General features: G+C 40.7%; 1 protein-coding gene across 9 annotated transcripts in view; it reads right to left on the reverse strand.

Annotated features, from left to right (window-relative positions):
- Nucleotides 1-2,096: 2,096 nt before the first annotated feature.
- Nucleotides 2,097-19,832, reverse strand: part of CDC42BPA (CDC42 binding protein kinase alpha) — a 189,284-nt gene continuing 171,548 nt past the window's right edge. For 4 of the 9 annotated variants that reach the window (XM_054820852.1, XM_054820850.1, XM_054820847.1 and 1 more), the window contains 4 exons: nucleotides 14,380-14,565; nucleotides 9,295-9,412; nucleotides 8,245-8,402; nucleotides 2,097-7,043 (listed from right to left, as the gene is read on the reverse strand). In XM_054820852.1, coding sequence (XP_054676827.1) covers nucleotides 6,912-7,043; nucleotides 8,245-8,402; nucleotides 9,295-9,412; nucleotides 14,380-14,565 — 594 coding nt within the window. In that variant the 3' untranslated portion in view covers nucleotides 2,097-6,911. Of the gene's footprint in view, nucleotides 7,044-8,244; nucleotides 8,403-9,294; nucleotides 9,413-14,379; nucleotides 14,566-14,703; nucleotides 14,773-14,842; nucleotides 16,674-19,832 lie in introns of those variants that run through there. The other 5 variants (XM_054820855.1, XM_054820851.1, XM_054820849.1 and 2 more) reach the window with 3 other exon arrangements.

Consider the following 19,832-nt stretch of genomic DNA (forward strand, 5'->3'; position numbering starts at 1 on the left):
CAGTGAAGTAATAGATTTGCATTAAGCTGTTTAACTTTGCACACTGATAGAGTAACTTTCCTTGTTGTTCTGGGTTCGGATAGACATAGTTTAGTTTTTCTCCTTTGGATCTAGACCTTGCAGCTTGTAAAACCAGTGGAATTCAGATGTTAAATGTTTATGTTAAAGGTTAAAGAACAAAGTATAAAATGCTGACAAGGGAATTGGATTAGGTGAGCTTCAGAGCAGAATTTCTGAACCTGAAGACTCAGCCAGTATGTTCAGAGAACTTGCAAAAAAAAAAAAAAAAAAGAGGCAAAATAACTGGAAGAGCATTACAGTTCACTTTTCCAGTAAGCACAACAAGGTGAGATTGGTATGTTTTGTATACCATGCTGGGGCATGAGTGTTCAACTCTCAGCACACATTTCCCTTCCCTTGGGAGAGAGTGTGTTTAATAATAACATCAAGCTGAACAAATGGAGTTGTTTTGTATTTGCCTAAAGGGTAGCAACAAGTAGAAGATGTTTCTTTATTAAGAGAGCTAATTAGAGCTCTCAGTCCCTAATTCTCTTGGCCTTTTGTGAATGTTCTAAAAGCATTAATAACTTTTATAGTTTTGTCTATAGAGATTTATGACATGAGGAATTGCATGTCAGTGTAACAGCTGTGGAGAAAAGGTGAGCCAGAGACACTGTGCTCTGGCTTCAAGTCCAAAAAGTCATGATGTTTTACAGTGAGCAAGAACACTTGATTACAGCTGCTTATTCTGTACCAGCTACGGCATTTGCTTGAACTACACATGTAGGTTGAGGATGTAAACATTTCTGTGCTATAGTAAGCTTCTAAGTTCTAGAAAAATCCTCTTGCAGAAAACAGTTGTTTTGTTCCACAGGGCAAGCAGGAAGTTAAATCTGCTGCTTTGAAAACAGGGTTTTCCATTCTAACGAATCAGGATTCAGGCTACATGTAGTAGCAGTGATTTTCCTACCTTGTTTCTTTAGTCAACCTGGCTGCTGCATCAAAACCGAAAATGAGGAGCTGAACAGGAAGCCTAACATGCAGTTCACTTTCTGCTTTTCTAATGTCCAAATCCCTTGACAGTAGAAGGCCTATTTCCCAAGACCTTCACAGCTGTGATGGTGCAACTGGAACCCTGGGAAATCAGAAATACAGCACTGAGTGTAAAAGAGCACAGGAAACAGATGGTATTTCAGAGCTACAGCAGCTAGGAGGGACCTGCAGTGGCCTGAAAGGGATGAGCCAAGGGGCTTAAATCCACATAAGCTAGAGTCAGGGGCTGAGAAAGTAATCATTTTGACTGAAGGAGAGGGACAGGATCAGAAGTTTGAGTAAGGTAGCCTGTGGCCATGTAAGAAGTGGGAAGCATGCTGACTGTTCCTGGAGGGGATTGCTGACAGTCTTTCCTAGCAGGGCAGTGCCCAGGTTGGCACTGCTGGCAACACAGGATGAGTAACAGCACAGTCCTGTATTCCTGCTGCAGAGGGTGTGACTGAAGTATGTCATCAAAGCTAGGACTTTTACCAAAAGGGTAATGAATGAAGAGGAAGATGTCCTGACAGACAGTCTCTGGTATGGAGAAAAGCCCAGGCTGACTTGTGAGGAACTGGTGGATGATGTGAAAGGGTCATCAGGGCACATGCCAAATTTCACAGGTATTCAGAGATGCACTTAAAAGATGCATGAAAGCCAATCTGCTGCTGGTAGCTCAGACATAAGTAAGAATCCAGCCTCTAACACTAGGGCAGCTGAAACATTTGATGTGTACCTAAATGAAGAAGGAACATCAGAAACAATAACTATTGACACAGAGCAGATGACCTAAGAAAAAGGTCAGGAAAACTGTAGCTGAAGTTCATTATACCAAAATATAAAGTGGCTTGATTTGGAATTTTCAAAAAAGTTCTAGTAATTTTTTTCTGAAAGCTGCTAGAGCTAAACAGATTTTTTCATCTATTCCTTTTCTTCCCACTGTGTAGTTGTGCAGATGTGTTACAACACGCTGGTTTTATCTTCAAGAACACCATCATTCCCCTTTCCATTTGCTCCTCAAAGCTTAACAGGGGGAGGTAGGAAAAAAAGACAAAACATCTGCATTTCTAACAGTTCCCTGTTTTATTGCAGTACATCAAAGTAGGTTAATATTAAGTGTGTTACCAACATAAAATATTGGTGGTAAGTCATTTTTACATTGTTGACTTTTCCACCTTAAATATTTCTGTGCAAAAGAATCTACATCATTGTTCTGTAGCAGAGAATCTCTTACAATGTCCCCTACAACATTGAGGGCATTAAACAAAATAGTGAGAAGAGGCAAAAAGCAGAATCTTTCCCCCACACGCACACTTGTCAGCTTTTATACTCTAAAACAAAAAAGTGATTACATCTATGCCATGCAAAACTGTACAATAATATTACAATGAAAAACCTAAAAAACATATTTTAAAAATAAATGATATGAAACTGTCATACATAAAAAGGCAGGTATAATTGCTCTGAAATACCAACACTGGTTTGTTTGTGGATTTCTTCCCTGTGGATGAGACTTTCTTAAATGCAGAATGAAAATAGGTTGTACTGAGCTGCGGCTGGAATGAAAGACAAAGTAGAGTTGGAATTTAGACTGGAAAGCCTGCAGCAGAGTGGTTTCTGGGGCTGTTTATCGAATGCAGTGTGAACACAAAGCACATGGAAGGGTGCAGTTTGTGTTAGTGCAGAAAGTTGTCCCATTTCCTCTATGGAAATGACTCCTATTAACAAAAAAAACCACAGCAGAAGCTACTCTGTGCCACTTTGATTCTCAGACTAAGGCTCAGGAGGAGTGGGTACTTGCACTGCAATAAATTTTACCCTTAATGTATTCATTTAAAATTAAACTGTGCATAAAATGAAACAAAACAAAAAACCCAATCCAACCTTCTACCCAAGAGCATGTTTTTCCTGTCATTCAGGGTCTGGCCATGCAGGACAATATGGTGCCAGAATCTGTTCCTGTGTTAATACTCCAACTGTTTTATTCTGAAAGGCTGGCACACTCCATGAACCAGTTAGATGCAGTTAAACTAGATTTCTATAAATACACTCTACTTTTTGGACTTTTTTTGGTATGAAAAGACCCTTAACTTCCCTCTGCTGTATACCTGAGAATAACTCACCTGGCTTGTAATTTTATCAGAATCAAATCAAAGAGGTAACATTCCTGACTCAGTTTTGAAACTTGTTAAAATGGGCAAAATGCACATTCATAACAAGCCACAGCAACTAATTGAGAGGAAAAGAAGCAACTGCTTCACCACAGCCTCAGGAACGAACGTTGTGGTTTTTTTTTTTTTTGAAACCACCAGTTGTCTTCTACAGGTCAAAGGCAATAGAGAAGAGAATACTATAACCCTGCATTTGGGTTTATGAAATGTGGAAGGAAGCCACGTAACTCTGAGCGCACACGTGCAGGGGAAAACTATTTACCAAACCTTTTTCATTCTATAACCTGGAATCCTTAGTAGCTGCCTGAATCTGTTCAGATCCTTTGTTGCCATCAAAAGAGGAAAAAAAAATGCAAAAACCCAATAACCCATATGTTTAAGCAGCGTCAAAAATGCAAACACCTTCAGTCTCAGCCAAAAGGAAAAAATCAGCTAGATACATACTGTGTACAGAGAACATATGCTACAGTCAAAAATTCAATGGGAGATTTTAAGCTCCCTGAACAAAATGCAGCCCTCTAACTGTGAAGTTGAAGCAATGCTACAGTGCAAAGTAGCAAACATCAAACCTTAAGAGACAACTTTGAGATACCAGTCAAGAGTCTTACAGTTCAAATGACCAAGTTACTTTTCCCAGCCCAATGAGTATTAAAAAAGCTCAGCTACAGTATGCATATGTTTTCAGTGTTCATACCAACAAAAAAAAGATGAGTGTGGTTTATAATTGAGTGTATAATCAAATGGTCCCCAAATATATAAAACTATTCAAGTCCTAGGACAATTTTTCTCTTTTCAAATAAGTGATGTGGTCATTTGCTTTTCAACTGAGAGAACAGTTGCTGTTTCTCTTTTGAACAGATGCGTATAAAAATGCACAGTACCAAACTCTAATGATTAAATATAGTAATCCTAAAGGAGACTACCAAGGCTTAGAAATTGTGGTGTACAAATAGTGTAGGCCTGTGGCGTGCTCATCCTCTGGAGCTTAGTTTTGTAACACAGCTGACCTACGCTCTGCCTGAAAATGTCAGTTTTTTTATATCAATAGGTTGCAGGCACCGTAACAGAGTAAACATAGGGGTTTACTCGATTTAATCATTTGCTGTGTTGTGGCTCTTTGGGTTCCAATTTTCAGATAGAGCATTAGCTCAACTGCAAAAAAAAAAATCCACAAAAAAAAAAAGATCCAGTGACCCTCTCTCGGGACTGCCACGCAGGCTGCTCTATCTTAAATGACTGCTGTTTAAATGCCATCTCTCAACATCAAAATAAGATTAATGTTTAAATACAACATACAGTAAATACAAAACTTAGCCTGCAAAGGCTTTGAAAAGTATGTGGACATGCTTCACCAAAAGGAGGGAATTGTGGGGAAAAAGCAGTGGCTATACTTGAAGCAATATGCAGCCTTTAAAAAGAAGCTGATGTGGAATTTTAATAATGCCAATAATGCCCTGCCTATCTGTCCCTCAGACTGAAAACTATTCTGGGAGGAATTAATTTCAAGTGCTTAGCTGTTTGCTAAAGCTTTTTCATATTAAATGCCAGACTTGCAAAAGTAGTAGCTTTGAAGTGAAAACAAACACCACAACCAGCTTGCTACTCTGAAAAACCCAAACAGGGGAGAGAGAGGCTTTTGATAGGATGGTTTCTAAACAAATTCTTGAATTCCTGTCCCAAAATGACGTAGAGTGAACTTAAACTTGGACAAGCCTCTTGATTCAGAATGAAAGAGAAATCTTACCTAGGAGACCCAGCATGATTAAATGGATTAAATGATCTGTGTCTCATTCCCTATTTCACATTTAGATCATACCTGGAAATGACTGCACGTGGTTTGAACTTACCCATAACTTCCATTAGGGGAGGCAGAAACTGGAAAACTCCAAACATCTCTGTGTGGGTGAAACACTACATACTGCTGACTGCAAGAATACGGAATGGTTTAATAAGAGCCATAACAAGTTTCCGAAACCCACAAAAACCAGTATTCTAAATACAAAAAGCCCTTACGTGTTTGAGTATGGTCATAATATAGAGCCAGCATCAGCACTACTGAGAAGAGAGGCTCATTTGAACACACTCCCAAATGAAACACACATCTGCCTTGCTAACTAAAGAGAGATCTTCCTCTTACCATCCATTTGTACATCAGTCTCACTTTATTCTGTTGGCTGCATGACCAGCTTCTGCTTTTTATTTATATTTGCAACTTCAGTGGGCTCTGTCTTCCACCGCATTACTTTCTGCCCTCCGACCTGACCTGCTATTGGAACCAAACAGCAGGTGAGCACATAGAAACAACTGCAAATTGCACAAACCCACAGCATGGGTGGGGAGGGAGAGGAAAACCAACCTTGCCAGCGTGGCAGTGGTGGGTGACTAGGCATCTTTGACTACCACAGTGTGAACAGTGTGAGGTCAGTCTTCAAGGTTCTTCGTTGCTACAGTGACAGCATAGCCAGCCACGGCTAGCTTTGAGCTAAGGGCACTCATTTGGCTGATGGGTATTAGCAACCAGTATTTGGTAACAACAGTAACAGTTTTCTGGTTAGGGATGGTCGAGGAGATGTGGAAGACTGCTCCCTTCCGAGTTAGACCCGCTCAAAGGCTGACCCAGGGAAAGTTTTCCTGCTGAATCCTGCCGCAATGAACTCCCTTGCTGCCTTAAGGACCTCTGCTGTAGCATGCCATAAGGTTCCTCAGCCGCACAGCTAGCACAGGAGAAACCAGGGCAGCCACCTGGCTGACTGGTGCCCTTGGTTGTCGGGGCAGGGGGTTGCTTTCCAATCGTCGTCATTTTCGCAAAGGATGGGGATTAACATGAAAGTAGGAATTATAGCTTCAGTTATGCTACCACCAGAAGTAAAGAAATGTTGTGAAAGCACTGCAGGGACCTCTCCCAGCAGCGCAGCGAGTGCTACGCAAAAGGAGTATCTGTCCTGCAAAAGGTTTTAGGCCAGGCCTCCAAGTCTGTATATTACCGAGCATGAAAACAGGGACAACACAAATCTTAAATTAAAGGCTCTCTTAAATAAGCATCCATCTTCTGCTGCATACACAATGCTTTTTTTTCTTTGAATATATACATACGTATTTTACTCTAACATCTGCGTATTTATTTAAACTCTGTACTGTAGTAAAATATGCATCATTTTAATCAATAAGGATTTGCTGGCGACAATCAGATTAACATTCAAACATGGTGGCTGAAAGCTTTTATGTGCCTCTGACATACTGATCATTCCCCATGCAGGGGAAGGGGTCTGTGCTACTTTTGTACAGTACAATGAGCTATTGTATGAAAACAAAATCCCTCTGAATTTTCTCTTGTTGATACTGGTCTGGTCTACTTAAGCTACTTTTTGGGAAGTGGAAGGGGGGGTGGGATAAATATGTCTTTAAAAATGAAGCAGCTGTAACCACAAAAATGAAACCAATACTAATACAAATCTACAGCATCTGGTATTTACCAACACCCTAGCTTTGCTCATTTGCTGCTGTCAAATCTGGGGAAGGGCGCTGAGGCAGTGCCAAACAGTGCTGAAGACGACCAGCTTTTACCTTCCTCTATACCCCACTCCCAGATCACTTTCAGACAGGGAATGGGGAGGGTTAGGATGATGAAGGTGAGCACTGGAACAAGTGAAGGGGACAGCCATGGGGACAGCAAGCTGCTGTGATGTCAAATCTGAATGCTGAAGCAGTTCATGAGTCCCAACTCACGTGGTCAGAGCTCTCCAGGGAGAGGCTCTTGGTCTTGTGAGGAGAAACTGGGCTGGGAGGGCTGCTGAGGTTGGAGCTGTTCGATGCAGTAGAGTGTCTTGGAGAGTCAGAGTCCTGCAGCCCAAAGACACAGAACAACACCGGTAAGTAACAGGACAGCAAGTTTGAGAGTGACTGAGGGTGTCTGAGCAAGAGGTGACTGGATTCAGAGGCCTCTATGTATTTTGCTCATGTCCAAAAACACCAAGGAATTTTTTTTGCTCAGAATTTACTGGTCCAGGGAGACTTAAAGAGTAAGTGGTCAGATCACTCTGCTTTAGGCATAACTGATGCTGACATAAGGACACGGCGCCTGTGGGATTCTTGCAGTCTGCACGTCGCTGAGGGCCTCTTGATCAGCAGAGTGTGCAACTTCAGGTTGCTTGTGATGCTATGGTGGCTGCTGCCTTTTCACAGATTATGATCTGAGATGCTCTTGCACTAAACTGAGAAATCTTTGTGGTACGGGCTTCACCACAGCTACCTCTTCTATGTCAATCCTACGATATTAATGCAAAGCATCCTATCAAGTCACTCCAGTTGAATCTTCCAGAGTACAGTAGAATGCAACTATGTCTGAGCTTGAGTTTGGGTTGACAGTTGCCTTCCAGCTTCAACTGGAAAGATATATTCAGTATAATGAAAAGCCTGTGTGATTGCTGATTTTCTAACTCCTTGGTAAGAAAATGGGCTGGGGAAGTTTTGGTCAACTTCAGATTGAACCCTCCCATGTAAAACATTCTTGGTTGGAGGGACTGAGTTTAGCACTGGGCAGGATTGCAGTCCTATCATAATGTTAGCCTTGTTCTGCACAGAATATAAATTCTTAAATCCAGTTTCTGCTCTAAATTAAATTATTGTATGATAATTCTTAAATTACCTTGGTAACTTCAGTCACTCTGAGTACAAAATGTCTCCTGTGAAATGGTTGCTAAGATAGCTTAAAAGTCTTTGCAAATAAAGGGCAGAAGGAATATCACCATTTCAAGCTGCGATAGGTCACTATCAAGCTGTTACTCTACTGGGCCAGTATTTTTGGGAGCCTCGCTACCCACATATCTCCAGGAACGGAGCGCAGAGAGTGTTTTCTGGATGTTAAATACCAGGACCAGAGTTGACACAGTTTGACCAAAGTCTTTCGTCAAGATAGCCTGAAATACAGGAAACCCAAGTCTTTGTCAACGACTCCCGAACCTGCAGCCAAACCCATGGCAGAATTTAACTTCCTCATCTTTATCAACGCATTTAAATTTCTCCTCTTTCTCCTGTCACTCACCTCCCGCTCGTAGTCCCTTGTTGGTGCGTCACTGCCTTGGTCCAGGCCACCAGAGGATAAGGAACCATCCGAGGGCGATGCCATAGGCTGACGCTTTGCTCCATAGCTACCTCCTGAGAATTCCCTCCGCAAAGCACTGCCGTTTTGTGCGGACGATCCTAAAACACGCGAAGGAATTAAACTGTTACAGATGCCTGCTCAAGGTACTAGAAATTGGTTGGCTGCTTCTCTGGTTGGTTCTGCTTTCCTCCAGCATATCCCAAGATGCTCAGCTCATGGCTTGTGGGCTGTGTGGGCTTTTATCTTGTCTGCTGCCTGCTGCAGTTTTTCCTAGGGATTCCCTGGTCTCCCCCTTGGCATGTCAGCATTAGCACACTTTACCCAGCACAGACACAGTCACTGTGTTCCTGACAAAGACAGCAGTTGTAGAAACTGCTGTGGTGGCAGCCTAGTTCCAGTGGCCTCTTTCTCAGGGAGCAGGTGGGTTGTATGGCAGGTACAGGCTACAGCAGACACGCGCTTTCTGCAAGCAGTTGGTTATGTGCAACAAATGCGGTGTGTGCCACAGGAAGGGAAAAAACCTAGAAAATTTGGGCCACTGGTCTTGCCTCTTTCAATGCAACTCTTCCATACCAGCACCTACTTTTCTATTGCTTTCTCTTTGCACTAGCAGCAGGAGAGGCATCAAGAACTCTACACAGTTCAGCAACAAAGTTAACCATGGAGCTTGTGAACAACTTGCCACTGATTTAAAACACTTAAGCAGCAGCAAAGTAGTGCCAAGGGTAAGAATGAAATTTTAATTCTAACGTCAGTTTTTAAAATCTGAGAAATTACAAATGTGGGAGTCTGAAAAGTGCTGGCTGCTTATTCATGTGGTCCTTTGAAAGTAAGATTAAAATACTGTGCTTGCCCTCAACGGGAATACAGTCAGTATTTCACTTCTGAAAATCCTGACCGGTGGCATTATGGATAGAAGCAAATGCAGGTAGCCTTTTCCCTACAATACTAGTGCCTAGACCCCAAAGCAACAAAGTTCTGCTTGCTTACGTGCTGCTAAGCCGCTGCTTGCGCTCATCGATCGTCCTGGTTCTGTGCGGGATTTCGTGATTGATGGGATACTGACAGAGCCACTGAATACGGTCCGACTTTCCTGAGGCCGAAGATTCTGCAATGCAGACACACACAACAAAATATTTACTTATTGACTGCTGGCTCAAACTTGGATGTTATGAAGGAAGGCTCCAAAATACATTAAAATCCCAATCTTACCAAAAGCCGAATTATCTGGGCAGCAAGTCAGCAAAATTTGCAAAATAATATTCTGCAGTTTAGTGCAGAGAGTGGAAGCACACGCAACACAATAGTGAAGCGCTGAATTACATGGACATATGCAGACAACTGAATGAGTATGTCTAATAATTCAAGAATTTCCTTGAAATTATGGTTTGCAAGCCTAATTAAGCTGCTATTGATATATTCAAGTTATCTTGTATAATGCATTCTTTCCAAACACAAGCTTCCAAGATCTTATTAAAATTTCTCTCTTCAATGCCATCATTTGTGCCATGCACGTGTAACTGTATACAATAACTATGTTCATCCCTAATGCCTGCAGAGTTATGAACACACTAGTGGATCAATCTGTATTTCAATTCCTTATGTAATTCCAAAGGTATTAACAGCATTACTCCAGACGTACACCAGTAGAGCCAAAGTGAGATTCAGCCTCCTGTTTGAGGCTGCTCAAAGAGGATGACCAGAGCACATACCACTGTTTTTCTATGTATTTTTATTTTTGCTCCTGTTTTGCATCCTGAGAGTTCCAGTGTGATTTTCTGAATTGGTAAGTGACTGAAGTGGTCCTTTACTGAGGGAAGAGATAAAACCATTTCTTTATTTGGATACAGTAGTTCCTTAAACATAAGCTGTCTTTAAAAGAAGGGGAAATAGTACTATGAAGTGTGTTCTGCGAGATTTTATTTCTGCTTCTGTTAACTTAGAGCTGACCTTAGCTGGAAAAGGCTTCTTAGCTTATTTATCCCACCTCTCTGTATACGAGCTGGCTTCTTAGTGCAGAGAGACTTTCTAATGTCCATGCCTATCATTTAAGCTCTGGCTAAATATGAGACTTCATCCTGCTCCTAACATGATTTGCACTATTAAGTCATTAGCACTAACTAGAATTAGATTTAGGAACCTTTACAGATGCTGAATGTGAAAAGACCTGCAGGTAGCTCTGAGCTTTACTTTATTTCCACTTTACAAAACACCCCCTGCAATAATTGTTAATTTCTTCCTATTTATATTTAATTATTTCCCCATCCTCACCCTGAGATAAGTAGCCACACATAAAACAGTTGCAATTGCAATGCCTTTTTAAGCTAGGATGTTATGGAAATGTCAGACCAGAACAAAGATTCTGCCCCCCACAAGGGTCTTCTCAGAGACCCTTCAGATACTGCCCATTTCTCTATCTGTGTTTTAAAATGGATAATTAAATAGAGGCTTTGTAATGAACGGATTTTATACTGTTCAGACTTTATCAGATAATTGTTACCAACCTGCTGTCAATCCAGTCTTACAATGATCCTTAGTCATTGCTATAACAGACCCCTTTGCTCTAAAGTCAACCCTTTGCTTCTCATTCTCCCAGTGGGCGAGACATGGCTGATTTTTAACATGCAACAAACAAGAAAGAAAGAAAATCTCTCATCCTGTTCCCAGATCTCTCTCAAACACCAACAGAAGAGCATCAGAGACCTTGCGAATGAATGCCCTGTTTAATTCTCCCCTCATCCATTGCTGCTCTATTCTCAAAGAGGATTTTTACCTGAAGGCTTAAAAAAGTCTCTTAAATCATTTGTGGGATCACACTGCTGTCTCTTGCTTACCTTCCCCACCTTGTTTGGGTTTTTGTTTGGTTTTTTGGTTTTTTTTAATGTGAACAACCAACCTACTTTGTAGTACAAAATTTCTGCTGTTGTGTCCTTCACCAGGCAATAAACAATCTGAGTTACAGATAAGAGCATGAGCATCCCGGTTGTACATAAACAATGGAGGCTCCCCTGACAATACACAAAGGAACTAATGGGCTAAGGAATAAGTTACCGCTGTGTTTTGAGAAATGAAGGAAAGCCAAGTGCAGCACCACACCAGTGTGTGCACTGAGGTTGCAAGGAAGCTCTTTTGTACTTGTATAAACCTACAATAGTTCATTTTGCAAAGAGAACAATTATGTTTAATGATAAGGCAATTAACCTCCTTAACAGTGACTGAGCAGACAACATACAGGCATCAGGGGAAGGAGGGAACAGGTGGGTGTGTGAAAAAAGGCTCATTTACTTTAATAGTGTATTCTAACGATGATTATTTTTCATGACTGCAGTTTGCAAAGTCCATGTAATTCCTCATAGAAAGTTTCTCCACAAAGCAAATCTGTCATTGTTCTTTGTTTTAAAAATGAAATAAGCACATGCCAGAGACCCTGGCATTACGGACCAAAACCCCTGGAAGTGATATGTACACGATGCAGAAAGGGGACTCAAAACGGCGGTTATTAGCGGTAGTTATAAAGCAGCAAAATGCAGCAAGTTAAAAATAAAGAGGGGGAAAAAAAAAAGAAACCTGAGCTTGCTTTAAAGAGACAAAAACCCCTCATTTAGAGCAACAATTCAAATCCTAGCAGGAAAATTCATTCCCACTGCTGAACCAAATGAAGAAAGGTGAGAGAAGAGAAAAAAAAAAAAGCAGCAGAGAAGCTGCTTGCTGAGCCAGGTTAATCACTGTGAAACAGGGTGAGACACCCAAATTAGTTCAGTGCATCCCATTCCCAGCCAGAGAACCGAGCTGCCGTGGAGCTGCGGGTTATGTACTTGCAATCGCTGCCACGCTCGCGGCTCTGCAGTGTCACTGAGCCTCAGGTCTTGCACCCACACTAACTGCTCCCACGCTGCCTTCTCGGGCACTGGGGCCAGAACATACAGATAGGGTCTAACTAAACAGTTACAGCACCCAGAGGAAATGGTTTGCCTGTGGTTTCTCTGTCCATCGTGCTGTGTGCTGTGGTTTTGGGTTTTTTGTTTTAGTGTTCTGTTCATTACATGGCAAACCTAAGCTTTTAATTCTTCCATGAAGTAATATGACAGACTCTACAAACCTACTTTAACAGGTCATTTTTCAACTCCCGTATGGATTCGATGCTGTTCTTGTTCCAATATCCTATCCATACCTGGGACCATGGTCCCCTCGGAGGGAGTGCTACCCTTCTTACACTAAATTTCCAAACACAAAGGGAGGATGGACAGACATGAAACCAAAACTCTCAGCCTTGCTTTCCATACAGCTTACAGCATCTCTACCCTCAAGTCACAAAGGAGACAAATGCTTTTCTTCATACAAGACTAAACCTCTAGTGCTCTAAGGAGCTAACAAGTACAAGATCTCGACATTCCAAGTTACCCACTTCACTTTTTTCCTCCAATTTATGCTCTTTGGCTGTAACGTTAGGATGAAGGATGCTCCTGAAGCAAAAATTAAGAATTATTGTCTGAAACACCAGGGGTCATTCCTTACTGATCCTAGGGAGACTACTCACATGAGGAAGGGAAGGTAGAGGGTGGCTCACAGTCCGGTGATACATCACTGCATATTAAACATAGAAAAATTTATAGTACAGTTGGATTAAAAAACCCCTGTTAAACCTAGAACTGAAATACATCTTCGGTGACCCTATAATGACCCTCTAAGAGAAAAAAAATTTTCAATTTGGCTTAACAATTTTTTTTAAATTTTTTTTTTTTGCATTTCAATAGAGCATTCCTCTGGTATATGTCCATCTCTCCTCCTACCAGAAAAGCCAGGACGGATACAGACCTGTCATCACAAGGCACGTTTTCCAAAACGCTGCAACTTCATTTTTGAATATTAATGGTTGTGACAATTGGGATTTCACAACAGTGACACATGACCAAAGCTTAGCTGTGCAAATTTGTTTTGGAGCCATATGGAAGAGGTTAGTTTTCTCCTGCATTTCTAAATTCTCTCTAGTGTTGTATGCAGGCATGTATCCAAAAACCTTCCCAGTGATAGGGATCTAGAACAGCAACCAAAAGGCACTCGAAGCGGTCTAGCAGTGAAGGTTTGCCATATGTGTCTGAAGGGTGCCCAAAGGCCACAGAAACCAACAGCAGCGTTTCCATTACAGGAACAGACATGGCTCAGACCCATACAAACCCTGAGCAACCAACCATCATCACATACATCTACCTCACAGATTATTCCTGATTTACCTGCAAATCTGTCCCAAGCAGAACTGCAGGCCACAGCACGGTGCACAATTACAATGCACAACACGTACTTGTGCACCTGTTTTAGTATGGCTTGTATTTCTATAGCACCTAGCAACCCCCATGGGGTCAGACCAGGATGCACAATACAAGAAAAGAGACTACTTCCATCCCCCCAATTTACATTCCAACTGGAAGGATATCTACAGAACAGTATCTTTACCTCAGCCTCTGCTTACAACTACCAGGATTAAGAGGCTCTACATCAGCAAGTTGCCATTATCTTTAATTTTTGATCTTGCTTGTACACGTTTTAACTTCACTTACTTTAAGCTAGAAACTGTCTGAGGCACAACCTGTATCTCTCTCTCAATCTGTATACAGTACTGTGTAAAAATTCTTGCACTCCACGTGATTTAATCATAAACAGTTTGAAAATCTGGTCCAACATAGACAGATCCAGAACCTCTTCATAATGCAACCTGACACACAGTATCCTGCCACTGACTGCTGGAGGATGAAGACTGTGGAACAGAGAATGTGTCATTCAAAATTCCCACATCCTTCCTGGTGGTTAAAAATGCTATTCTCATAGCAAAAGGTTCAGCCCACTTGTTATACACTTTTTTCTTTTTTTTTTTTTTTAAAGCCATGAAGTATCTGTTTCTTGGCATGTCAGAGCTGTGGAAAGACCACAGCTGATAGCAGAAAATAAATCAGCTGGGACAGAAGAAAGTTAAGGAGTGAAGGAAACCACTTACGAGGGTTTTTCTCCCATGTTAATAGCCAGGCAAAAGGAAAACCACACAGTGTTAGTAGAGTGAACACCTGACTCAGCCGTTCATACCCTCAGAGTCATAAAGTCTGGAGTACCGAGGACAGAGCGTGGAGGCGGGGAAAATGCAGGGTTTATGGAATCGTAAGAGAGGAATTTTTCGGCTGAATTAACAGTCATGTGGTAGATGTGCTCAAAGTTGCTCGGAGAGGAGATCAGACGGGACTGATGATGAGGAAATTGATAAGGGGAACGCTGCTATCAAAGACAACAGAGAGAAAGCCATGAAGGATGGTTGTACAGGTTACATCGGCAACAGCAGTCCGCAAGAGCGGTCAAACACTGAAGGACAGCCAAACAGCAACCCTGCTCGCCCATCAACACACAGGTTCTTACATTGTCACCCCCAGTCCTCTGAGCACCTTCCTTACATGGTGTCATATGGGCCTGCCACCTTTGCTGTTGCTAAAACATGAAAAACAAATAAAACTTTTAACTCATTGGGAATCGATTCTAATATTTATTATTATTTGATATTTCAAAGAGCACCACAGTTGTAAAAGGTGCTTTACAGACAGTTGAGAAGCATCAGTTCCCTGCCTTGAGGAGCTTACAATCTAAAATAGACATAACACAAACAAAGGAAGGTGAACACAGGTGAGATGGTGTGGGGAGAAGAAAAGATGAGAATACACAACAGTTAAAGATCGTAGGAGATTTCCTTCTGTTATTCATGCATTTTAGCGATTCCATTAAAATTAAGTATCACCCATACAACAAACACAGAGTATTTCTAACAGGAGGGAACAGTGTTTTGACAGGATAGGGACACAAGTTGGGTGGGAAGTGTCAGACAACTGGGACAATTTACTCCGCTGTAGACAGACGACACAAGGCCTATGTCCTTCCGCACACTCACTGAAGCCTTACAGCGGTTTCGTGATGAACAGACTTTGCACCGCTGTCTCTGCGCTGCAGAAGACTAGGCCCTTATCATATAAGGTGCAAAAGTATTGGGAAATTCAAATGTTTTTCATAGGTCAACTGAGCAATGTGCTCCCAAGTGTGACGTAAAGAAAGAGAGGGGAGAAATAATCCTGCAAGTTAAACAGAAACAATTTCTAATTCATCTCTACAGAATGTGCTGACATAAGTGTTCTTGTAATTTAAAGTCATCTAAATCCAGATTTAATGGAAGAACATTTCAAGGCTTGGTCTCCCTCCCTGTGCCACCTCTACATGTTCAGCAGGTCAGCCTGCAAGGGGATGGTTTGCCCAACGGCCACCAGAACACCTTCTCTAATTTCTAACTTCTAATTTTCTCCCCCCCTTGTCCAACTGATTTCATCACCTTAAAACAAACAGATCTGAGTAACATTAGAAATGTTAGGACTTAAAAAAATAAAATATGGTAAAAATACAGCTTACCCCTCCACTAAACCTAAGGCACTACTTTTTGTATGTGGAACGTATTAAAGTCTGGAAGAACATTACGTCACATCCCAATACATATTATCAAACATTATTGTTACTGTTCTTTTCATTTCAGCTGGTAAAATCCAACTTTTTTTTTTTTTTAAACACACAGTTATTATGAGGCTTTGCATGTTAACCAAAACATCAATTATCACATTATGGCATATGAGATATATTAAATTGTTATTAGTAAGTTTAGCAGCATCTAAATATCAGTAGGAGAAGCCACCATTCCAAGAATGGTCCAGGAAAGCAGACTTTGCTGAGTTATCTGCTCACAACAGAGAACTGGCAGCAAAGCCAGCTATGTTCCTAAAAGCCAATAAGGGAGAAAAGGGAGTGTCTAAAATCACAAGCTAAAAAGCAGAGGGTAGACCAACTGCAGAACATGAAAATATTTAGCCAGCATTCATGAATGTGAGAAAGCCACGATAAGGCAACATTTTTAAAATGATCTTCCACGGAACTTTCTCCATGGACTCCACCATTAGATGCATGCAGGGGCTCCCACTTTCTTTAAAGAATACCAAATATGGGTAAATATTCATTTACTCTAAAAGTTTCTCATTTGAAACAAGCAAAGCTTCACATGTCATCTAGAATGAAAGTATAATGGCTCATGTATAATGAGGTCAAACTGAAGCATAATGTTCAAATATAATGGCAGTCAAGACTAGCTTTTGTATGTAAAATACTTAGGCATGCAGAATATGAAAGCAAAATCAATCCTGTACATCTGATGTACACAGAGAGGTGGTCTGTGCTGCAGTAAGTGCAGTTCCAGATTTCAGATCTTCACTACAAAGGAGCATCCACGATAAAGTGGCTTCAAGGGACAAGAGGGCAGAAGGGAGGCCAGACTGTACGGCCAGTTAATTGGTGACAGGCTGCTAGGGAAGAAAAACATGTAAATAAATAAGTTTGGGGATATACTAACAGGAACGATTCTAAATTGTACAAAACAAGACAATGACCCAGATCTAGTATCTACATCAATCATACACAAATATGTAGTGATTATGGCTCTGTTAATAGCCAACAAGAACTTCCGGTTTCTGTTGTGTTGTAGCCCACAAACTTGCTTGTCAAAGCCAGACCCCTGAGTATTGCTTGCCATGAAGAAAAGAAGGATGCAAATTTACAATTGCCTGATAACCTCTAATATTTTCTCTCTTAAATCTTATCTCACTCTGGGCCTTGGGCACGTTCACTTCTGCCCAAACACAGGACTACACTGAAGTCAAGGGTGTCTGTTCATGGAGAGAACAGTGTGGGACTAGGTTAACAGACCACAATTTGCCATAAACATATCTCACTGTTCATGTCATGTGACTATTGCATACCAAGACCCTGGAAACAACGCACAGAGAAAGCATCTTTCCTCCCTGTGTGGCTGCATCAGCAATGGCAATCACATGCAGACAGATACGTTGCACGTATGTTGGCATCTGATACAACATATCAAGTAGCCTGAGTTTAAAACATTCCATTTATCCAATTTTCATTTTGCACACTTACAATACAAATTAAACTCTCCAAAGTTGGTCTTTTAAAAGACATTATTAAAAAACAGTAGTGAGCAGAGAGCAAGCAAGCTCCTGTTGGCTCTGCATCCAGCAGGCAGTTATGCCACGGGTTAAGGCACCACGAGCATACATCCTCTCCCGCCACCGACATACCGCAGCCCTGCCATGCAAGGGTCATTGCTACCAGTTCTAATTCTGCACTTCGTTCAATTTTTGGCATTTCCTCTGAAAAAGGCAGCAGAGGCAGGTTAGTGGGACTGCAGAGATATTTTTTGATTGGATTCACAATGCATATATAAAGTGAATATGTATATATTCACAAATAAATACATACATACATGTAAAAATTGTCACTTGCTTTGTAAAGTTCGTCTATGGATGCTAGATAAAAGCTAGGCTGAGCCGGCTATTTAGTTTGTGACAATCTCATCCAACACAGAGATCAAAATATCTATTCTCTATTAAGACCTACTTATTACTAAGGACCGTCCTGCCTACATAGCACTATACTGACTTCAGTGAAAGGTCACGCTGGATGAACAAATTTGTATCAGTAGATCCAGCCAAATTTGAAATTGCTCAAATAAGTTGGAAGAAACTACAAATAAAAAGGCCCACTCCATTCCTTCATACACTTTCTGCATTCCAGTGTCTCATAAAAAAAGAATCTATATCACCTAAAACAGTTGGGTGAAGAGAATTTGAGAAAACTATTCACCTTGCACTACTTGTTCCCCCTAGTGGTAGCCCTCTTTAAATACAAAAACATATTTTATCATCCACTTTCATAAACAGAAACAGGCACCCAACAAAGCAAAATGTTGCAGTATTTCCCATAATTCTTTAAAGATAAATACTACTACTTCTGCAACATACTAATCTATTTAGAAATATGAAGATGATGTTCCAGTTGCAAAATCATCACACATGCTAAGACGCACAAAAAAAGAAAAAAAAAAAATCTATTCACATTTTTGGAACAAGGTATGAATCTAGTGAAATAATTCCAGGTCTTTGTAAAGAAACTGCCACACAGATGAACTGTACACAGGGTTGGATGAGTATTCTTTACCTTGTGTACTCATTCTCCAGGGAATGTCCTTTCTATTTCCATCCTCTCTTTTAATTCTAAATATATCTTTCAAATAAAACATTAGACTCAATACATAACATCATATGTATGCACAAGTCCTTTTCTTCTATTTTTGTGCCTGAGAAACAAAGTAGGTAGTTTGGAACAGTCTAAATGAAAACTTAGTCCAGCCAAGTACCTTACAGGAAGCTGCTGGAAAAGAAAAAGCTGCCTGGACTGAAGTAGCTCTTGACAGAACATTTATTTCCTAATCTCAGGTTACACTTTCAAATTCACATACTTTCAAGTCTCATGATTGACGCAATTCTGTATCCGTTAAGTTAGGAATACAAGTACAATATGATATTGCAAGGAGGTGCTGGAAAAATACCTGTCGAATTTGCTTTATCTGCAGTGACATCTCCCAGCATTAAGATTGATACCTACTTGCAAAAAGGAGTTTTTAATAGTAACTTTAAAAAGAAAAGAAGCTGCAACAGTGGAACAAGGGCAGAAATCAATTCTATATTGTACACATTTTCTAATGTCTTCTCATCACATTTAAGTGTGGAAAATGACTCATGAATTTCTTTCAAAACCTCATACTGATTGGTAAGAAGCAAAGTACCAGTCCTAACTTCAAATATGACCTGTGAGCAATACAAAGCTTGCATAATTAGAATGAATTTAAAGCAAAAAGCCATTTAGAGATTACATAGCTGAAGAAATATTAATCCCTGTAAGTCTAGAAAATCCCCTTTTATAGATAAAATCATTCCTCATTTTACACTTGCCAGATTTGGGGCTTGATTAAGAGTCCTTGCAGCTTTTGATTCCCATGAACTTTCAGCTACTGATGGTGTGAAATGGGATGTCTTTTGCCCTACCTTTATTTTCTTTGCTTGGGAAGAGCCAGAATTATTTTAAAGAACCCATCAGAAATGGAAAAGTGAAAAAAAGGTTCTGATCTACATCCCGAAGCAAATTATCATTCGCTGTTTAACGTTAGACATCTATACTCACATCCAGGTAAGATAAACACTACCTGCCAACTTCCCTTGGATTTGTTACGCGTTTTCTAGAACCAGCTCCTTCATTTTTTGTATTTATTCACTTATAAACATACACACAATGTTTGTTGCTTATTTGCACTGAATATATTTGTTATTGAGAGGTTTCTGAGTGTCTCTAGTATGAGATTTAAAGTAAATTCTTTCCTTTCCTTGCATATTCTCATCTAAGGAAAACACAGTGCCAGAAGGGCTCACGTACAATGTGTAGACTTTACGGTGAAGTGTAACAGAAAAGTACCATTTGCTGCAAAAGTGAGGTAAAATGAGTATCTGGAGACCAGAGGTTATGCTCATAAGCTTCTCAACTAGTGCAACTGCACGGCCCACTTTATTTTCCAGTCTTATTGTTGTTTCCTTTGGGCTTTTCAGCATCTGAAA

The sequence above is a fragment of the Grus americana genome, chromosome 3 (genome assembly GCF_028858705.1).
Source record: "Grus americana isolate bGruAme1 chromosome 3, bGruAme1.mat, whole genome shotgun sequence".
Lineage (NCBI taxonomy): Eukaryota > Metazoa > Chordata > Aves > Gruiformes > Gruidae > Grus > Grus americana.